Source organism: Gigantopelta aegis, chromosome 6 (assembly GCF_016097555.1).
Source record: "Gigantopelta aegis isolate Gae_Host chromosome 6, Gae_host_genome, whole genome shotgun sequence".
Classification (NCBI taxonomy): Eukaryota; Metazoa; Mollusca; class Gastropoda; order Neomphalida; family Peltospiridae; genus Gigantopelta; species Gigantopelta aegis.
In genome coordinates this window covers 71085980-71105085 of record NC_054704.1, presented here as the reverse complement: position 1 = coordinate 71105085, position 19106 = coordinate 71085980, and the positions used below count along the sequence as shown (strand labels likewise).

General features: G+C 37.2%; 1 protein-coding gene across 3 annotated transcripts in view; it reads left to right on the top strand.

Moving 5' to 3' along the window:
• The window catches only part of LOC121376059 (nuclear mitotic apparatus protein 1-like), a 47074-nt gene that overhangs the window by 13825 nt on the left and 14143 nt on the right, over positions 1-19106 (top strand). For all 3 annotated transcript variants that reach the window (XM_041503837.1, XM_041503836.1, XM_041503835.1), the window contains exons 11-20: positions 818-935; positions 2925-3030; positions 3826-4045; positions 5754-5839; positions 6133-6240; positions 8426-12511; positions 14045-14116; positions 14583-14732; positions 17396-17749; positions 18361-18502. In XM_041503837.1, coding sequence (XP_041359771.1) covers positions 818-935; positions 2925-3030; positions 3826-4045; positions 5754-5839; positions 6133-6240; positions 8426-12511; positions 14045-14116; positions 14583-14732; positions 17396-17749; positions 18361-18502 — 5442 coding nt within the window. The remainder of the gene's footprint in view (positions 1-817; positions 936-2924; positions 3031-3825; positions 4046-5753; positions 5840-6132; positions 6241-8425; positions 12512-14044; positions 14117-14582; positions 14733-17395; positions 17750-18360; positions 18503-19106) is intronic.

The following is a 19106-nucleotide window of genomic DNA, read 5'->3' as shown; positions in this document are numbered from 1 at the left end:
AACAACTGACAACACAAAAACATTGACATTTAAATGGTTTTATGTCGTAATAAAAAGTACATGAAAATGAATACATTTTTTTAATTATTAAAATGTAATAATAAAATATAAAACAAATACCAGGTAACTCGTATATATTCAACTAATAATGTGAGAAAAAAAAGATATTGCGAATGAATTTGTAAAAATTTTTTTTGCGAAAATATTCTTTTCCCATCGCGATTTTTAGAACCAAACATTTTCAACCAGTTTTGTTCAGTTGATGTGCCTCACGGTGTGAATAAGCGCTGTTTGCATGTCCGTGTGGCCAGTCTACTATTCAGTAGTGTATTGCCAGCTGCTTGTCGTAAAGCTAGAAAACGCGATTAAATAAAATGAAATACTGTTTAAGACATGTTGCTTTTTTTATATTAAATGTTTGATTACTAGCAACAATAAGTTTTACTTTTTATTAGTCATGTTTTGTCGTACCGGTTAATGTTGTAAATCTGGGTCACGTGGTTGAGTTCATTTCCACGAAGTGGGTGCATTGATGAGGGCGGCTTTCTGGAGTGACCAACTGATTGTACCATTTAACACTAATTTCCAAGAATTTTTATGAATGTTGCCGATTTACTTTACAGTAAATTTAGATGTTTAAAAAAAAAATTCATATTGAAGTTAAATAAAAATAAAAATATACTGCGTCCACAGGGACACACGTGTATGCAGTATGGTGCGTCTCATCCATGATTGCTGCGTCAGGGACCCGGGACTCCAGGTCCGTGAGAACCCTGATGTATAAATGCTTTTATGTATAACAAATTTGTGTTTACAGAAAACATGATTAAGGATCTTCAGAATGAACTGAGGGAAATGAGACGACTCAAATACAATGTTGACGAACTTGAGTTGTTGAGAACTGATAACAACATTTTAAAAAAGGATGTGGAGAGGTAAGAACATTGTGATGGTGGTGTTATATTTTTGTTTGTTGTTTTGGAGGTTTTGTATCTTTTATATATATATATGTAATGTAGACGCCGTTTGTCTTTCATTTTAACACATGCTTCGGTGTAATTTGTGTTGTCAGGGCTCACCCTGGATCAAAAATACCTGCAGTCAAAACATTTGCCAAATGGGATTTTTATTAGCAGATTTGAAAATGTTTCAGCCAAAATTATTTTGTGCAGTATTGTATAGAGTATATATGAATATGAAAATGCATCCTTTTCAGCTAATTATGTAGAAACTGGAATAAATCTGAATAACAAAACTATATTCCCGTATCAAAATGAAAGACAGCAATGAGGTTAGGGCAGTTAATATATAATCTTTAAAATAAGTGGGGGATATTCAAATATAACACAATACAACAGATATGTATTAATTTTTATTGCAATATTAATCAATGGTAAAACACAAGCACTCATGTGACAATGGATTGGCATTAAAGATTCTATCCAGGATAGTGATGTAGGTCCTGATGAGACACAGATAGGCAACATGGGTGGTGCTTGTCAATTTGATGTTTTCAATATTTGCACTAGTAACGGGTAAAACCCTCGCGGTTCGCCAAGCATGCACAAATCTGACGTGGCATGCTCTTGATTAAATGTCTAATAACATTTGGGGGGATCCTGTCCCATTCCTCATGGAGAGCAGCGCATAATTCAGCCAAGTTGGTTGGCTGACGTTGACTTTCTCGGAGACGTCGAAAGGTCTGGGCTTAGGGCTGGCCACAGTAGTGTGGTGATGTTCTGTTGTTGCAGATATGTAGTGACCAGTAAACTCCGGTGAGCACGAGCATTGTTGTCCTAAAAAACAAAATGGGGTCCAGTCTGATGTGCGAAGGGCACAACGATCGGTGCAAGGATGTTGTCAAGGTAGCATTTTCCAGTGACCCTCCCATGAACAATATGCAGATGGGTTCTGGCAGTCATGGTGATGCCGCCCCACACTGTAACGGACCTTACTCCAAATCGGTCATGAGGATTAACGTTGATGTTGGCGTAGCATTCATTGGGACGTCGCCAGACACGCTGTCCTCGGTCATGAAAATCTAGTGTGAATCTGGACTCGTCTAAAAACATTACCCAATGCCTGTTAGCCCAATGTGTACGATGTGTACACCATTAACGCCAGTTGTAACACAGAGTTCTCTTGCAATTTGATTGGCTGATTGACCTCGATTCCTCAACGTGTAAGTCCTAATGAAGCGGCGGGGCGGGACGTAGCCCAGTGGTACAGCGCTCGCTCGATGCGCGGTCGGTGTGGGATTGATCCCCATCGGTGGGCCCATTGGGCTATTTCTCGTTCCAGTCAGTGCACCACGACTGGTATATCAAAGGCTGTGGTATGTACTACCCTGTCTGTGGGATGGTGCATATAAAAGATCCCTTGCTGCTAAGCGAAAAGAGTAGCCCATGAAGTGGCGACAGCAGGTTTCCGTAACCATATGTCTGACACCATATAACTGTAAATAAAATGTGTTGAGTACATCGTTAAATAAAACAATGTTATAAAGAATGTAACAGCATGGTTATGATTTAGTGTTCCAGTAACAAACAAAAAAGAATATTGCCACAGTGTGCACACAACATGCACACAAACTAAGTGTTCAATTTCAAATCGCAATGTCATGTCATGTGCTTCGCAATCAAAACAATCGGTGTGTTTTTCATGCTCATTGAGTGGGAACATTAACTTACATTGTGCACTTATTTTGAGTTTTATATCTCATTTCATTCTATAATTATTAATGTTTGAAATGGAATATCCCCTACTTATTTTTAACAGTACATTACTTTTATTTTTCAGCATGGGGGGGTGGGGGGGTGGCGGGGGCGAGTCTTAGTAATCCAGATTAATTTTATTCATTACCTACTAATGTGAGAAGTAGGTCTTCTAGGTTGTCATGACACTAATATTATGTTCTTTTTCAGGTTGAAAGAACAGTTATTGGAGATGGAGATTTTACGAATGCGGTGTACAGCATTGACCACTGAGATCGACTGTTTGACAGATGAACTTGACAAAAGCAGAGAAGAGGTTTGTATCTTGTATGCAGACTATAAGTCTTAACATAAGCAGAACCTTTCTTATTTTGTTTGACATATTTGCTTTCACAACAGATAGATTATTCTAAACAGATGATTTTTAAACTTTGTATGTCTCAGCTACCAAGCTTTTCAGTTAGAATCAGTTCCCGTGGTTCAGTAGTATGCCAAGAGTTGCATGTCTTTTAAGCTTCAAAAGTAATTAATTTTACTTGAATTTTATACTCATTCGCTTACTAACAAGCCCTTTCGTATTTCATGGGCACATTGATAGTCCAAGTATTTTACTTATTGGTTTCATAGTGAAATTATTTACTTTGTTAAAGTCACTTACCCTAGTTTCCGAGGTATTTACCTTTTATATAAAATTAATTTTGAGCTACTAACAGCACTAGGATTATCAAAACACATTTGATTTTCCCAAAATTGAAAATTTAATCGAAACATTGTAAGTAGTGTGCGAAATACCTTTCCAAAACATGATATATTCTTTCTACAACTCAACAATACAGCATTAAAGATTTTGTCAAAGTGTGATCTATGCACAATGAACGTCACGGTAGAAATATGCTTCATTTTATATAAACTGCATCATGTTGCATCAAAATCACATCATTCTCAAAATGACATAAAGTTATTGAGCATTTTGGAAATGAACTCTTTGTGTGTATATAACAGTAAAAACAGTAAAAAAAAAAAAAAAAAACCCCCCCAAAAAAAGAAAATATTTTACACTACCTAATAACTAGTGTCGGTAGCTTTTAAATAACATGTAACCTGTGTTTAGGTGAATACCCTGGAGGCGTTTGAGTCGAGTATGAAGGAATACCAGACCAAGTGCCGTCAGATGGAAGTGCAGGTGGACGACTTGGAGAGTCAGCTTTGCTCGTCGCGGCACGAGCACGGGGAGCTAGTCAAGCAGTACCTGGAGACGGAGCAGCAGCTCAAACAGTTTCAAGAGCTCAACAACCAGCTACGACGAGAACTCGAGGACAAATATGCATTCAGTGAGTGGCGGCAGTCTTACGTTATTATCTCCCCTTAAGGATATTGCAAAACAAGTTCTGTGGCCCATTTTACCACCTTATCGGGGTTCATACGACTTGGAAAGTCATGGAATTTGAGATTTAAAAATCCAGGTCTCGAAAATCTGGAAAACTGATTTCCAATAAAAAGTAATGGAAATCATAATATTGCTTCTGCCCCTGACTCCACCCTGAAAAAAAAAAGACAGCCGAAGATAAACTTTTAATAAAATGTATAATTCTTAAATCAGTAAGTCCGATTGTTGTCTAGAAGCACAAGTCCTGAACTGGTTCCGGTTAGAATTAGTCAATTGACTGGTATTTGTCTCCCTACTATTACAGTATTACATTGCACGTGTGATGCATACAACTGAGAAACAGTTTCTCAGTTGTATGCATCACGCGTGCAATTGAGAAACCGTTAACTGTTCTTTGCTGCCTAAGGCCCAAAACACACCGAAGCTGTGCCTGGTTCTGGAATGGCGAGTATGGTACCAGTCAAAAATGAAACGTGCACTGTATCGAAAATTACAAAGCACAACATGTCTGTGCTGGCATGAATTACAGATCTGGCAACAGATGACATAGAACATGTGCTTTGCCAGACTGGCAGCTGCAGCCTGTGCTAGCTGTATTTTGATTTGTTTTTCTTAATAAACAACAGAAAACATATATATCAATCAAAGTAGGATGCTTAGTGTTTTCCCTAGCTTGTTATAGCATGGTGCAGCACCATGCCTCATTAGTCTAGCACCATCTTGCCTTAATCTGCACCATGCTGCCCTGAGATTAAATAAGCATTTTTCAGTAATTAATTCTAACATTGCCTTTATAAAACACCCTAAAAGGTTTCATTCATTTATTAAAGCAACCACATAAATTACATTAATGTTTATTTTAATTAATTTTTGTGTGTCTTTAATAAAAAATTGTCGAAAATGCCCCAAAAGTGTTTGGTCTACCATGCCTTGCCAAATTCCTATGGAAATCACTAATGCTGTTAATTATTGCTGGTGTTTAAAGAAGAAACTATATCTAAAGATATGAGTGCAGTTAATACATATATATATAGTTACAGATCCAGACGTCAAAATGCATGGTGTCTTTGCAAGACCAAAACCCAGCGTTGGTGTGTTTTGGGCCTAAACTGACTTTAGCAGTGATATTACTGCTTTAATGCAAATATCGGCATGTACATGATGTACAAGTTCATCACTAAAATTTAAATGATAATCATGTGGTCATGGAATTGTTTTATTTGGGTCCTGGAAAATCAACTTGGAAAAGGTATACGAACCCTGCCTTATGCAGTTACGCTGATCTTAGTGCTAAGATTGCTTCGTAAACAGGGCCCTGGTTGTTATTATTTTAGGGAGATGACTGCAATGATTGTCAACATTTGCACATAGCTTTATGTTGACTTTTTGTGTTCAGGTCCATTTCACACAAACTTTAAATCCTAGAGCAATGAAACAATTTTTGGTTACATTGTTATTTTATTTTATTTTTTACATTAAAAAAGATTAATTTTTTTTATATAACATAAATTTCTTTTATAAAAATAATTACAAATGTAATTATTTAATTAATTTCTTACTTTAAAAAAAAAAAATGATTATGCCCAATTTACTCGGTGAAATCCATGGATGAATGTTTGTGGTTGCTATATCATTATGAACGGTGTTTGCAGATGGCGACAGCTTCAGTGGTGAATCTATGTCGGTGGTGACTGATAAACGTCTTAGTGAGGTCCAGAATGAACTCGACATTATTCAGGTACATATTAGAATTTAATCTAATTTGTGGTGACTGTTAAACGTCATAGTGAGGTTCATGGTGAACTTTACATTATTCAGGTACTGAAAAAAAACACATTCTTCCTTGAACATCAATAATTTAGTTTTAATTTTTAATGTTTGTTATTGTTACATGTAGAAACAAACAGTGCAAATGCTTGCTTACTTTGTATATCCAACTCGTCATTTCTTTATTTTTTTGTTATTCCTAAGCCATAATGGCTCACCCACAGTAATTCTATAATTGTGTTTTAATTTGGTGTGTATTTGTAGCAAAAGTACCTTGAAGCTCAGCAGGATATTGCTTCCCTTACGGAGGAGAGAGATAAACTACAAGAAGACAATAATCGGAATATCACTGACCTGCAATCCATGACAACAGTGAGCTCTACTTTTACTTTATAATAACCAGCAGCGAAAAAAGTTACCAATGATGTTGATCACTTATTTCATGATTATAGCCCACTGGTTGGTGCATACTGTCCTGAACATATTTTTCATTAGCCTAGGATAGCCTACAGGTTATGATTAATGGCTTTGTGTGAGAGATTCATCTTGTGTACTATGTATTCTATGCAGAGCTAGCTCTGGCACTCGCTAAATTTGCCAATTGAGAATTTTAAAAACAATTGACGAATTTGATTTTAGTTTGGCGAAATAATTTCATGTAACAATTGATATTTTGTTAGAAACTAACAGGGCCGATTTCATATGTCTGGGTTTCGAAACACCGGGTTATATCAAAACCTAGGTTTAACACTGGTTTACGTAAAATGCTGAAAAACCTGACCAAGACATACACCCGTGGTGTATTTCACATGTGTGTGTGTTACCCGTGTTTACAAAACCACACTTTTTACATGGGTTACCCGCAGATTTGGAAAGGGACATAAGCGAGGAATAGCTTACACTTCACACTTTGTAGTTGAAACTCGTTATCGGTATATTATTAGCATTCGCGTTCGAGATGGAGGATTAGCTACCTCCTTCCCTCCCTCCCTTCCCTTATATGAATAAACGTTTTGTTACTGGCATTTCCCTTTAATTCTAACATAATATTAAAAAAACAAAAGATGGGACGCGTACGCTTGAGGGCACCAAGATAACGTATGGTCAAATTTTCAAAACTGGGGGCCTGTACCGCCTTGTTCCCCCATTATTAAGACGAGACAAACACGAAAGTATGTCATTATAAGACTGCAGTCTATGATAGACGTTTATTGCTTTGATACTGGTGGTAACTGATGAAATTTCATTACTAGTACTTCCTGTTTTCGTTCAGTTCATACACCATGAAGAAAATGTTTATTTTTACTAATTTAATAAATAACTATATTTATTACCCCCCAGTGACCACTTATAACAGGGAAAATATTTTCCTTATTTTTTCAATGAGAAATATTATGCAGTGTTGTGATGTACAATATTACTGGATGATTTGATGCTTACAAACCAATGACTTTGTTGGTACTAAATATAACATCATCGCGATTTGGCAGACACACAAAATTATGTCATTTACTTTAATGAGTTTGCATTCACGACTGTTTTAATATTAAATTTATAACAAAATGTCATTTTAACGCAACTCATTATTTATATTTTCAGCAGAATAACGATAACTTTTGTTTTTGAAAATTATCTATTAGCGTGATTAAAATGCAAAGTCATAGCAATACCCAGAACAATGTGTAAAGTGGTTTACATTGTTTCTATAGCCTACATGTACGTGCATGTGTGCCTAAAATAAAGGCATTTAGAGAAAACATAGCTGGGGTAATAAATAGAATAGCAAACTCAGTACCAGTTATTATCAATGTATGTCCCGAGTGAAATACTTTTCATTTGTCACTCGCTAAAGCTCGCGACAACTAAAAATGATTTGATTCGGGACATAATTGTGATAATAACTGGTATCTCGGGCGCTTTGTTGTTCAATCGCCACGAACATGGTGAAGGGGTGGATCTAATTATACAGTCGTGCTAAAAAACCCAGGCAAACGGGCATCTTGTCTAAAGGGGGAGGGGTTCGAACCCCCCTACCCCCACCCTGTATTCGTTTCTGTACAATGGCATAGGCAGGATTTTGTATTGGGGGGGGGGGGGGGCACCTGGTATCCAAGTAAACAGTGATATTGAGTACGCCACTGATCATCACTCCTAATTTTGCCGGTATTGGGGGGGGGGGGGGGCATGCCTGAATGTTGGTGTATTATGGAATAATGTAGGTACTTTGTTGCATGCCCTCCCTTGAAATATTCTGTAGTCAATTCTTCACTTTCAAAATGACAATTCACCAAACCGTTTCAAAGAAATGCTGCTTTTGACTATTCCTTTCTCTACTGAAGGGTATTATTGAAGAGAAGCCAGTGCTATCCTGTCTATGGGATGGTGCATATAAAAGATCTCTTGCTACTAATGGAAAAATGTAGCGGGTTTCCTCTTTAAGACTATATGTCAAAATTACCAAATATTTGACATCCAATAGCCAATGATTAATAAATCAATGTGCTCTAGTGGTGTCGTTAAAGAACAACAAACTTTATTTATATTTGTTATTTTGCAGAAACTCGAAGAAACGGAACAAGACAGGCTCAGATTGAAAGAAAAGATCACCGAGCAAGAACAGCATGAAACTGAACTGATGACGAATATTGATGCCATTGAGGAGACACACAGACTAACTGTTGAGAGTCTGAAACAAGAGCAGGATACCAGAGAGGTGGAGCATCAGAGGAAGGAAGTGGAACTGAGGCTGAGCTGTGATGAAGCACTGGCCGAGTTCAATACTCTCATGGATCAGCAGCGTTGTGATGCCACGGCAAAGTATGAATCGCTGCAACTTGAACTTTGCGAGTCAAAGACAAAACATGAATCACTGCACCAGATGTTTTGTGAGATGAAAACAAAATATGAATCGCTTCAGGTGGAACTTTGTCAATCCAAAACGGTGAATGAGTCATTGGAGTTTGAAATTAGTGAGTCCAAAACAGCGATTGAGTCATTGCAGCTTGAACTGAATGAGTCCAAAACAGTGATTCAGTCATTGCAGCTTGAAGTGAATGAGTCCAAAACAGCGATTGAGTCATTGCAGCTTGAACTGAATGAGTCCAAAATGGTTATTGAGTCATTGCAGCTTGAACTGAACGAGTCCAAAACACTGATTCAGTCGCTGAAACATGAACTTGGGGAAACTAAAACAGTGAATGAGTCATTGCAGCTTGAACTGAACGAGTCCAAAACACTGATTCAGTCGCTGAAACATGAACTTGGGGAAACTAAAACAGTGAATGAGTCATTGCAGCTTCAACTTAATGAGTCGAAATCAGAAAATAGTTCACTGCAGCTAGAACTTGGAGAATCTAAAACAGCAAATGAATTATTGCAGTCTGAACTTATTGAGTCTAAAACAATGATTGAGTCACTTCAAATTGAACTTGGGGAGACCAAAACAACAAATGAGTCATTGCAGCTTGAGCTTGAACGGACTAAAACCATGAATGAGTCATTACAGCTTGATCTGAGGGAGACTAAAACAGTGAATGAGTCTTTGCAGCTTGAACTTACCAAGTCCAAAAATGAGAATGAGTCGTTACAGCTAGAACTTGGAGAGACTAAAACAGCTAAAGAGTCCTTGCATTTTGAACTTACAGAGTCCAAAACTCAGAATGAGTCATTGCAGGTTGAAATTAAGGAGACTTCAATGAAAAATGAGTCATTACAGCTTGAGTTAAATGACACCAAAACAGTGAATGAATTGTTGCAGCATGAGCTTAAAGAGACTAAAACAACAAAAGAGTCACTGCAACTGAAGCTTACAGAGTCCAAAGCAGTGAATGAGTCATTGCAGGTTGAACTGAAGGAGACTAAAACTGTGATCGAGTCATTACAGCTTGAACATGGAGAGGTTAAAAGAGTGAATGAATCACTGCAGCTTGGGCTTTCCGAGTTCAAGACGATGAATGAGTCATTACATGTTGAGCTCAACAAAACTAAAACCGTGAATGAGTCACTACAAGTTGAACTGAGAGAGACTAAAACAAAGAATGAGTCATTACAGCTTGAACTTGGTGAGACAAAAACAGTAAATGAGTCATTACAGATTGAACTTGGTGAGACTAAAACAGTAAATGAGTCACTACAGGTTGAACTGAGTGAGACTAAAACAGTTAATATGTCATTGCAGACTGAGCTTTCTGAGTCCAAGACCATGAATGAGTCATTGCAAGTTGAGCTCAACAAGACTAAAACCGTGAATGAGTCACTACAAGTTGAACTGAGGAAGACTAAAACAGTGAATGAGTCACTACAGGTTGAACTGAGCGAGACTAAAACAGTTAATATGTCATTGCAGACTGAGTTTTCTGAGTCCAAGACCATGAATGAGTCATTGCAAGTTGAGCTCAACAAGACTAAAACCGTGAATGAGTCACTACAAGTTGAACTGAGAGAGACTAAAACGGAGAATGAGTCATTACAGCTTGAACTTGGTGAGACTAAAACAGTAAATGAGTCACTACAGGTTGAACTGAGCGAGACTAAAACAGTTAATATGTCATTGCAGACTGAGCTTTCTGAGTCCAAGACCGTGAATGAGTCATTGCAGGTTGAACTCAACAAGACTAAAAACGTAAATGAGTCACGACAGGTTGAACTGACGGAGACTAAAATGGTGAATGAGTCTTTACAGGATGAGCTGAGGGAGACCAAAACTGTGAATGAGTCATTACAGCTTGAACTTGGACAGACTAAAACAGTGAACGAGTCGCTACAGCTTGAACTCACCAATTCTAAAACCATGTATGAGTCATCCCAGCTTGAGCTCACAGAACTGAAGACAAAACTTGGATCTTTGCAGCATGAGCACTGTGAGTTGGAAAAAATACACAAATTACTACAGAAAGAGTCCAAGGCTAAGAGTGTATTATTAGGAAAAGAATTTGGTGAAAAAGAACAATTGCTAAATGACGAATTGACGCTCTGTAAAGAAAGACTTGAATCGTATCGGCAGCAAGATGCTGAACAAGCAGAAAAGCTGATATCTTTGCAGACACGCTTAGAGGAAACAATAAGCAGGCACGAAACAGAACTATCCAACCTTAACAAGCAGATTGAGAACTTGCAAACTGTTTCATCAGAAAAAGAAGCTATCCTGACATCAGAAATAACTCAAGCAAGAGATCATCTCAAAGAAAAGGAAGATCAGTTAGATTCATACAAGCGGTCAGAAGTGGATTTAACTGCAACCTGCAATTCTTTGAAAGGTCAACTTGTTGACATGTCAGCACAGAATGAACAGAAAGTAACCGAGTTGAGTCTGGAACTGGAGAACTCGAAGAAGTCTGCAGTGGAAAGACAGGACACTCTGCAGTTGGAGATCGTACAGTTGAAGGAGGTCGCCCTAAAAACAGCTCAAGAAATGGAGTCCCTTCGTGAACAACTTGAAGAAAAAGACAGAAAGATCAAGCTGCTTATGTCTCAGTTTGATTGTGACGTCAATGACATGAAACAACAGATTGCACATGGCTTGGAAAAGTTCACCATTGAGGAAGAAAATCTTGTGGGCAGAATTAAGGATCTGAAGAAACAAAAAGAGACTGTCGAACGGAGACTCTCTCTGAGTCAGGAGGAGGCCTTGACAAGAGAGCAAGAGCTTCAGAAGAAGATCACAGAAATGAAAGAGGAATTTGGAAGCAAGATGGAAGAGAGTGACCAGTACTGGAAACTTCAGCTGTCTTCAATGAAGAGCGAGTTTGATAATGCTATGTTTGAACAGAGGGGCAGCTACGAGGCTAAACTGGTGGAAGAGCGTCAGCAGTTTGAGATGCGCATGTCGGCCATGATGGAAGAACAGAATGGCCTTTTGCTCAGCGAGAAAGCTGTGCTGGAGAAGACGATCGTGGACCTGAAGACGGCTGCAGACAAACTCAGGGCCGACCATGAGGAAAAACTGGCATCTTTGAAAGAAACTGAGAAACATGTGGAAGAAAACTATCAGCAGAATTTTTCCAACCTAGAAACAAAACTAAAGCAACAGATTGTGATCCATGAGGAAATCAAAGCTGCCATGAAGAGGGACAAGGAAAAGGCTAACAATCTGGAGAGCCTGATGAACGAGAGAGTGAACGAGTTTGAGGATATCGAGAAGCAGCTGAAGGAGGAAAGAAGCCGGATCGAGAGTCTCAGTGATGTGTGCAAGCAGTACAGACAGAAGGAGCTCCAGCTGGAGAAGATGCTGGACGTGAAGCAGACAGAACTGAGCGAGGTCCTCGGCCAGCACAAGGAAAGTGAGCAGACGGTCCATGAACTGGAGGAGAAACTCTGGCAGCAGCAGAAAGAGATGGAGAGACTGGAACAGTTGACCGAGTCGTACCACGGGCAGATCAAGACGCTGACCAGTCTGCAAACAGAACAACAGCAGCAACTAGAGACTCGGGTTGTTGACACCGAGACAGACAAGCAGAGACTGGCGTCACGGGTTGTTGACATGGAGACAAAGAACCATAGACTTGAGACACAAGTCGTTGATCTGCAAGGGGAAGTGACTGAACTGCAAGAAAAACTTGATTCGGAGAAGACAATTAGCAAAGAACAGCTGAATTGTTTGAAGTTGGAACTTGACAAATTGAAAAATGATTACACGACATCGTGGGTAAGTTTTTCTCTTTTTATCACAAAACTGACATGGCTATTTTGGAATTAAAAAAAAAATATGTGGTATTAAGTTTTTGAGGGTTTACAATATTTAGGTGATCACCTTTTTCCATTTTTTTCTTCTCGAGGTGATATCGTCTACTTGACGGTGGATTGATTAGTTATGATTATTAAGAGATTTAACTAATTACATTCTGTTAGATTTTCTGTTAAATCTTTTGTTCTAAAAGGGTCTATAACAGTTAGCAACAGTTTCACAAGTTCAGGGAAAATTGGTTAGCAATTACTTTCTGATATGCAGGGGTGGGAATTCTCCTCGGATCAGCTGTTTTCCTCTCATGGAACATTGCGTTTCCTCGTATTTTAATCGTCCTTTCCTCCAAAATGTGTCAGATGGCACAGATTTTAACCTAGGTTTCATGAATTTCCGAGACCCCTCAAGATTTCCTCTTTTTTACAGTTGACCAATTCCCACATCTGAATGTGTTAAAACTGTAGCAATCTCTGAAACTTGTGTAGCAAATCACGATGTGATACTGTTCCCTGAAGTGTACAAACTGTACACTGTTGATTGCTACCCTTCTGGTTCTCTAAAGACATACATCAAAACTAGTTTATTTTAAAAAACATATGCATGCATTAAACCCCTCCCCTCTAACATATGATTTGTATGGTCATGATAATGTTGATAATTGTGAATGGACCCTGAAAACCCCCTAAATATATGTTAGGAGATATTGAAGAATTCCATGTATTACCCATATGGGAAGACAGAAGTGGGGCAAGAAAAAAATTACCTTTCCCTAGGGAAAGAAAATAAACATCTGCCTCTAGATACGTTTTGACGTCATAATCAGTGGTTCACTATAGGCTTTGACATCTTAGTTTTCATAGTACAGGGCACATTATTTCACGAGAACCGTTCTGTTTGCGTGTGGGTTATGCAACTTTAAAATCATGAGAACCGCCAATAGGTTACACATGGTGAACAATTGCATTCTAACATTAAAAGTACCATATATCAGTAATGTAAGTGAGTTTTTAAATACATTTGAACCATCAAGCAAAGAACCGTAGTTCAAGTATTTTAGGATTAGTTAGGCCTAACTCAACAGTTACCAGAACTATATTCATGTAACCGAACAATCGGTTACCTAAGTAAAAACTCACGTGAACTGACTTCCAGTTACCTACAAAAAAATTAATATTGTTCCCTGTGGTGGAAGTCATGTGACTCATTTCAGCTAACTTAATTATTAGCAATACATACTTCACAGCTATGACACAACACTGTCACTTGTTGTCACCTTGCAAACTTGTTTTCAATAACAGTATATTTGAAAATCTTCCATAAAATGATAAAGATTGACATGGGTAATAAATAGAATACCCAACTCGCTACTCGGCAATACTGTTTATCTTGCACAAGTAAATTGATGTTGATGTTGTCGTGGAAGATAAATAGTATTGTCCAGTAGCGAGTTGATTATTCTCTAAATATTGTAACACTAGTTGAATTATTCTTTTTAAGGAAAGTGTGAAGAAGTCGAATTGTGAAACAATGAGAAATTATGAAGCGGAAATTGTCAGTCTTCGTCAGCAGGTATTACTGTCATAAACTGGGCCCACAAAATAGATTTTAGTATGTATAGCTGTTCTAAACCAAGTTCCAATCTTATGTTTCCAACTATTATTTGTACTAATTCAGTCCTTCAGTTTGAATTTTTTTGTTAACTACTGGTTAAAGTAACGTTTAAACAATTGGCTCCTGATATTTAATACTTTTTATACATCCTTCCCATTTCTAATTCAAATAATATTGATATTTAATGCAACAGAATCATGAGCTAAACAGCAGATTCTTTGTTAATAATAGTAATGCATGTAATAATACATTTTAATACTAATAATATATGTTAATGTTAATGGATGTACAAATAAGTTAATAATATATATATATATATATATATATATATATATATATATATATATATATATATATATATATATATATATATATATATATGTATATATATATATATATAAATAGTAATGTTTGTTGTTAACAGTTGGCAGCTGTGGAGGAGGAGTGTCTGAGAGAGACTGAGGAGAAAGAAGTTACCATAGCAACACTACAACAGAAAGACACGGAGATTAGCTCACTTCAACAGGAAAAGAAAAACATGGAGACTGAACTCAATCTTCTGACTGAGAAACATGTGTGTTAATTGTTACATTATACAAACTGGAATATTCATTTGGATTTCTCATTTTAGTTACGTGTTTGCTAGATGTTATAGTGGATCATTTAAATTTGAAAAGTCATTGGGTTTATGCTTTTAACAAATATTTGTTTAAAGTTTAGTAATATAGCCTGAAATGTAAGGTTAATTGTTTTGGAAATGCATAAGTTGGTAGATTATACATTGATGAGATATTCCCATCATGAAAAGCTCACTTCAGTCTTCGCTATGAGCAAAATAAAGGCGAGTTGAAGACCATTCTGGTGAAATGGTGCTGGTTATTTAACGAGAAACAGAACAGTTTTATATGTTGGTTACTGTGATATGTTGCCTATTGCAGGAGACAGAACAAATATATATACTTAAATTCACATCCCAAAAAAAATTGTTTGTTTTTAAAAAGTGAGACTTCGTCTTTTTAAAAGGATTGAATAACTGGATTGTCCTGAAATTAATAAATCCAATTATGGTGAAGGCACAGAACACAGTGTCATATGTTTTATTACTTATAAGTTGATTGATTGATAATATATTTTATTGTACAAAGAAACAAAAGAATTGAGAACAAGTTCGACCACCAAATGAGGAGTTTGTCATTGTAGGCGAAGATACACAACATGATGCTACATGTTTCTTACTGATATGTTGCTTATTGTAGAATATGCATAACATGATGCTACATGTTTCTTACTGATATGTTGGTTATTGTAGAAGACACATAACATAGTATCACGTTTTATTACTGGTGTGTTGGTTATTGTAGTAGAAAACACACAACACTATGCCACATGTTTCATACTGATATGTTTATTGTAGGAGAAGACACAACACTATGCCAGATGTTTCTTACTGATATGTTTATTGTAGAAGAGACACAACGCTATGCCCCATGTTTGTTATGGATATGTTATTTATTGTAGGAGAAGACGCAGAACACTATGCCACATGTTTCTTACGGATATGTTGTTTATTGTAGGAGAAGACACAACACTATGCCCCATGTTTCTTATGGATATGTTGTTTATTGTAGAAGATACACAACACTATGCCCCATGTTTGTTATGGATATGTTATTTATTGTAGGAGAAGACACACAACACTATTCCCCATGTTTGTTATGGATATGTTATTTATTGTAGGAGAAGACGCAGAATACTATGCCATGTTTCTTACGGATATGTTGTTTATTGTAGGAGAAGACACAACACTATGCCACATGTTTCTTACTGATATGTTTATTGTAGGAGAAGACACAACACTATGCCACATGTTTCTTACTGATATGTTTATTGTAGAAGACACACAACACTATGCCCCATGTTTCTTATGGATATGTTGTTTATTGTAGAAGACACACAACACTATGCCCCATGTTTGTTATGGATATGTTATTTATTGTAGGAGAAGACGCAGAACACTATGCCACATGTTTCTTACTGATATGTTTATTGTAGGAGAAGACACAACACTATGCCCCATGTTTGTTATGGATATGTTATTTATTGTAGGAGAAGACGCAGAACACTATGCCACGTTTCTTACGGATATGTTGTTTATTGTAGGAGAAGACACAACACTATGCCCCATGTTTCTTATGGATATGTTGTTTATTGTAGAAGACACACAACACTATGCCCCATGTTTGTTATGGATATGTTATTTATTGTAGGAGAAGACGCAAAACACCATGCCACATGTTTCTTACTGATATGTTTATTGTAGGAGAAGACACAACACTATGCCACATGTTTCTTACTGATATGTTTATTGTAGAAGACACACAACACTATGCCCCATGTTTGTTATGGATATGTTATTTATTGTAGGAGAAGACGCAGAACACTATGCCACATGTTTCTTACAGATATGTTGTTTATTGTAGGAGAAGACACAACACTATGCCCCATGTTTCTTATGGATATGTTGTTTATTGTAGAAGACACACAACACTATGCCCCATGTTTGTTATGGATATGTTATTTATTGTAGTAGAAGACGCACAACACTATGCCACATGTTTCTTACGGATATGTTGTTTATTGTAGGAGAAGACACAACACTATGCCCCATGTTTCTTATGGATATGTTGTTTATTGTAGAAGACACACAACACTATGCCCCATGTTTCTTATGGATATGTTATTTATTGTAGGAGAAGACGCAGAACACTATGCCACATGTTTCTTACTGATATGTTTATTGTAGGAGAAGACACAACACTATGCCCCATGTTTGTTATGGATATGTTATTTATTGTAGGAGAAGATGCAGAACACTATGCCACGTTTCTTACGGATATGTTGTTTATTGTAGGAGAAGACACAACACTATGCCCCATGTTTCTTATGGATATGTTGTTTATTGTAGAAGACACACAACACTATGCCCCATGTTTGTTACTGATATGTTTATTGTAGGAGAAGACACACAACACTATGCCCCATGTTTCTTACTGATATGTTATTTATTGTTGGAGAAGACACACAACACTATGCCACATGTTTCTTACTGATATGTTATTTATTGTTGGAGAAGACACAACACTATGCCCCATGTTTGTTACTGATATGTTGTTTATTGTAGGAGAAGACACACAACACTATGCCCCATGTTTCTTACGGATATGTTGTTTATTGTAGGAGACGACGCAGAACACAGTGTCTGAACTGTGGCAGCAGATCTCTCGCCACGAGGGCGAGTACATCAGCTACGTGACGCAGTGCCAGGAGATGGAGAACAAGCTGAAACACCTGAAAGAGCGCGAGCAGAAGCTCAAGGACGATGGAGAGAAATACAGCTCGGAGAAAAGCTCGTTGGAAACGCGGTGCCGCGAGATGAGCAAGAAATACCAATCACAGCTCGAAAGGGAGCAGAAGATGGCCCGTAACCATAACAACGAGATCAGACAGGCGTCGGAGATCAACTCGAAACTCATCAAGCAGCTTGAAGACTTCGGAGTATTGATTCATCAGAAAGACAAGACGAATAAAGAGGTGATTTGTGTGATGTTGTGGAATATATTTTCCTGTTCAGAGTAAATTGGTGGTCAGTTAAGATTTTTCTCAACTTTCTTTCTATATCAGTGTGATCTTTACTATGTTTTTTTCCCCAGGATTCACTTTTTCAAAGATGTTAACAGCCACAATGTGGAAATTAAACAAGTGCCTATCCCCCCACCCATACCAGTCCCTGAAATGTTTGGACATGCAAGTATATTACAAAAAAATGTACACTTCTGGGCCCCGTTTTACGAAGCGATCTTAGCTTAAGGTAACTATGGACTTACGGTGATCTTAGCACTAAGATCGCTTTGTAAAACGAGGCCATGGTAGGAAAATATACAGTACAGAGTTTATGTAGTACCTGAGGGAAATAGTGTTTTTATGAGTTTTATGTTCAGGCAATTACTAGTAGAGTATTTGATCACTAATGTAACTGGGCGTGTTGCAAAGGGAAACTTAACAGTTTTGTCACATAAAAAGGATGTAGCAATCAATCAGTTTCTGTGGGATAATTTAAATGGGTGCGCCACCATTTTATATTAATTCAAAGATTTTTTACTATATCAGCTTAAAATTAATTTTAAAACCTTTTGTTTTGTTAGTTGGAATCTTCATCAAAGAAGCAAACTGATTTGTTAACTCAGAGGAAGGAAGGAATGGAGAAACTTACCCAGGCCCTCGAGTTGCAGCGCAAGACGGCCAGTAAATATCGGGAACGAGTGGAGAATCTCGAGAAGACTTTCAGTATGGATTTTTAATATCACAGGCAGTTTGTACTATTGGATGTAACAGGCCACATTCAGTATTTGTAGAGTAACATAATATTCAGAATTGACTTGTTTATAATATAATCTGCCAAGTACAACTTTACAAACATAAATTGACCTAAAAAAAAATCCACCCAAAAACCCCCTACAAGAAAGAGCTGTTAGATAAGTCTTTAATTTAGAATTGTAGCCTAGTATTCTGTTTCTGCCACTTAATACAAATTTGATGATGAATGTTTCACTGCTACAGATCAATGTATTGAATTTCGTTACTATTTTCCATTGAGTTGATTAAATTCGGTATAACCACCGTTTGTATGTAGTTGTAATAGATCAGTAAATTTCACAGTTATTTATTCTCCACTACATATTGATTTTATTTCATCGAGACTGACATTGGTTTCCAATTTTTGTAACAGATCAACGTGTTGAGTTTATTTCACAGTAACTGACATTGGTTTCCAATTGTTGTAACAGATCAGTGTATTGAGATTATTTTACCGTAACAAACATTGGTTTCTAATTGTTGAAACAGATCAGAATATTTAGCCTGTTGACCAATCCAAAAACTGTTTATTATC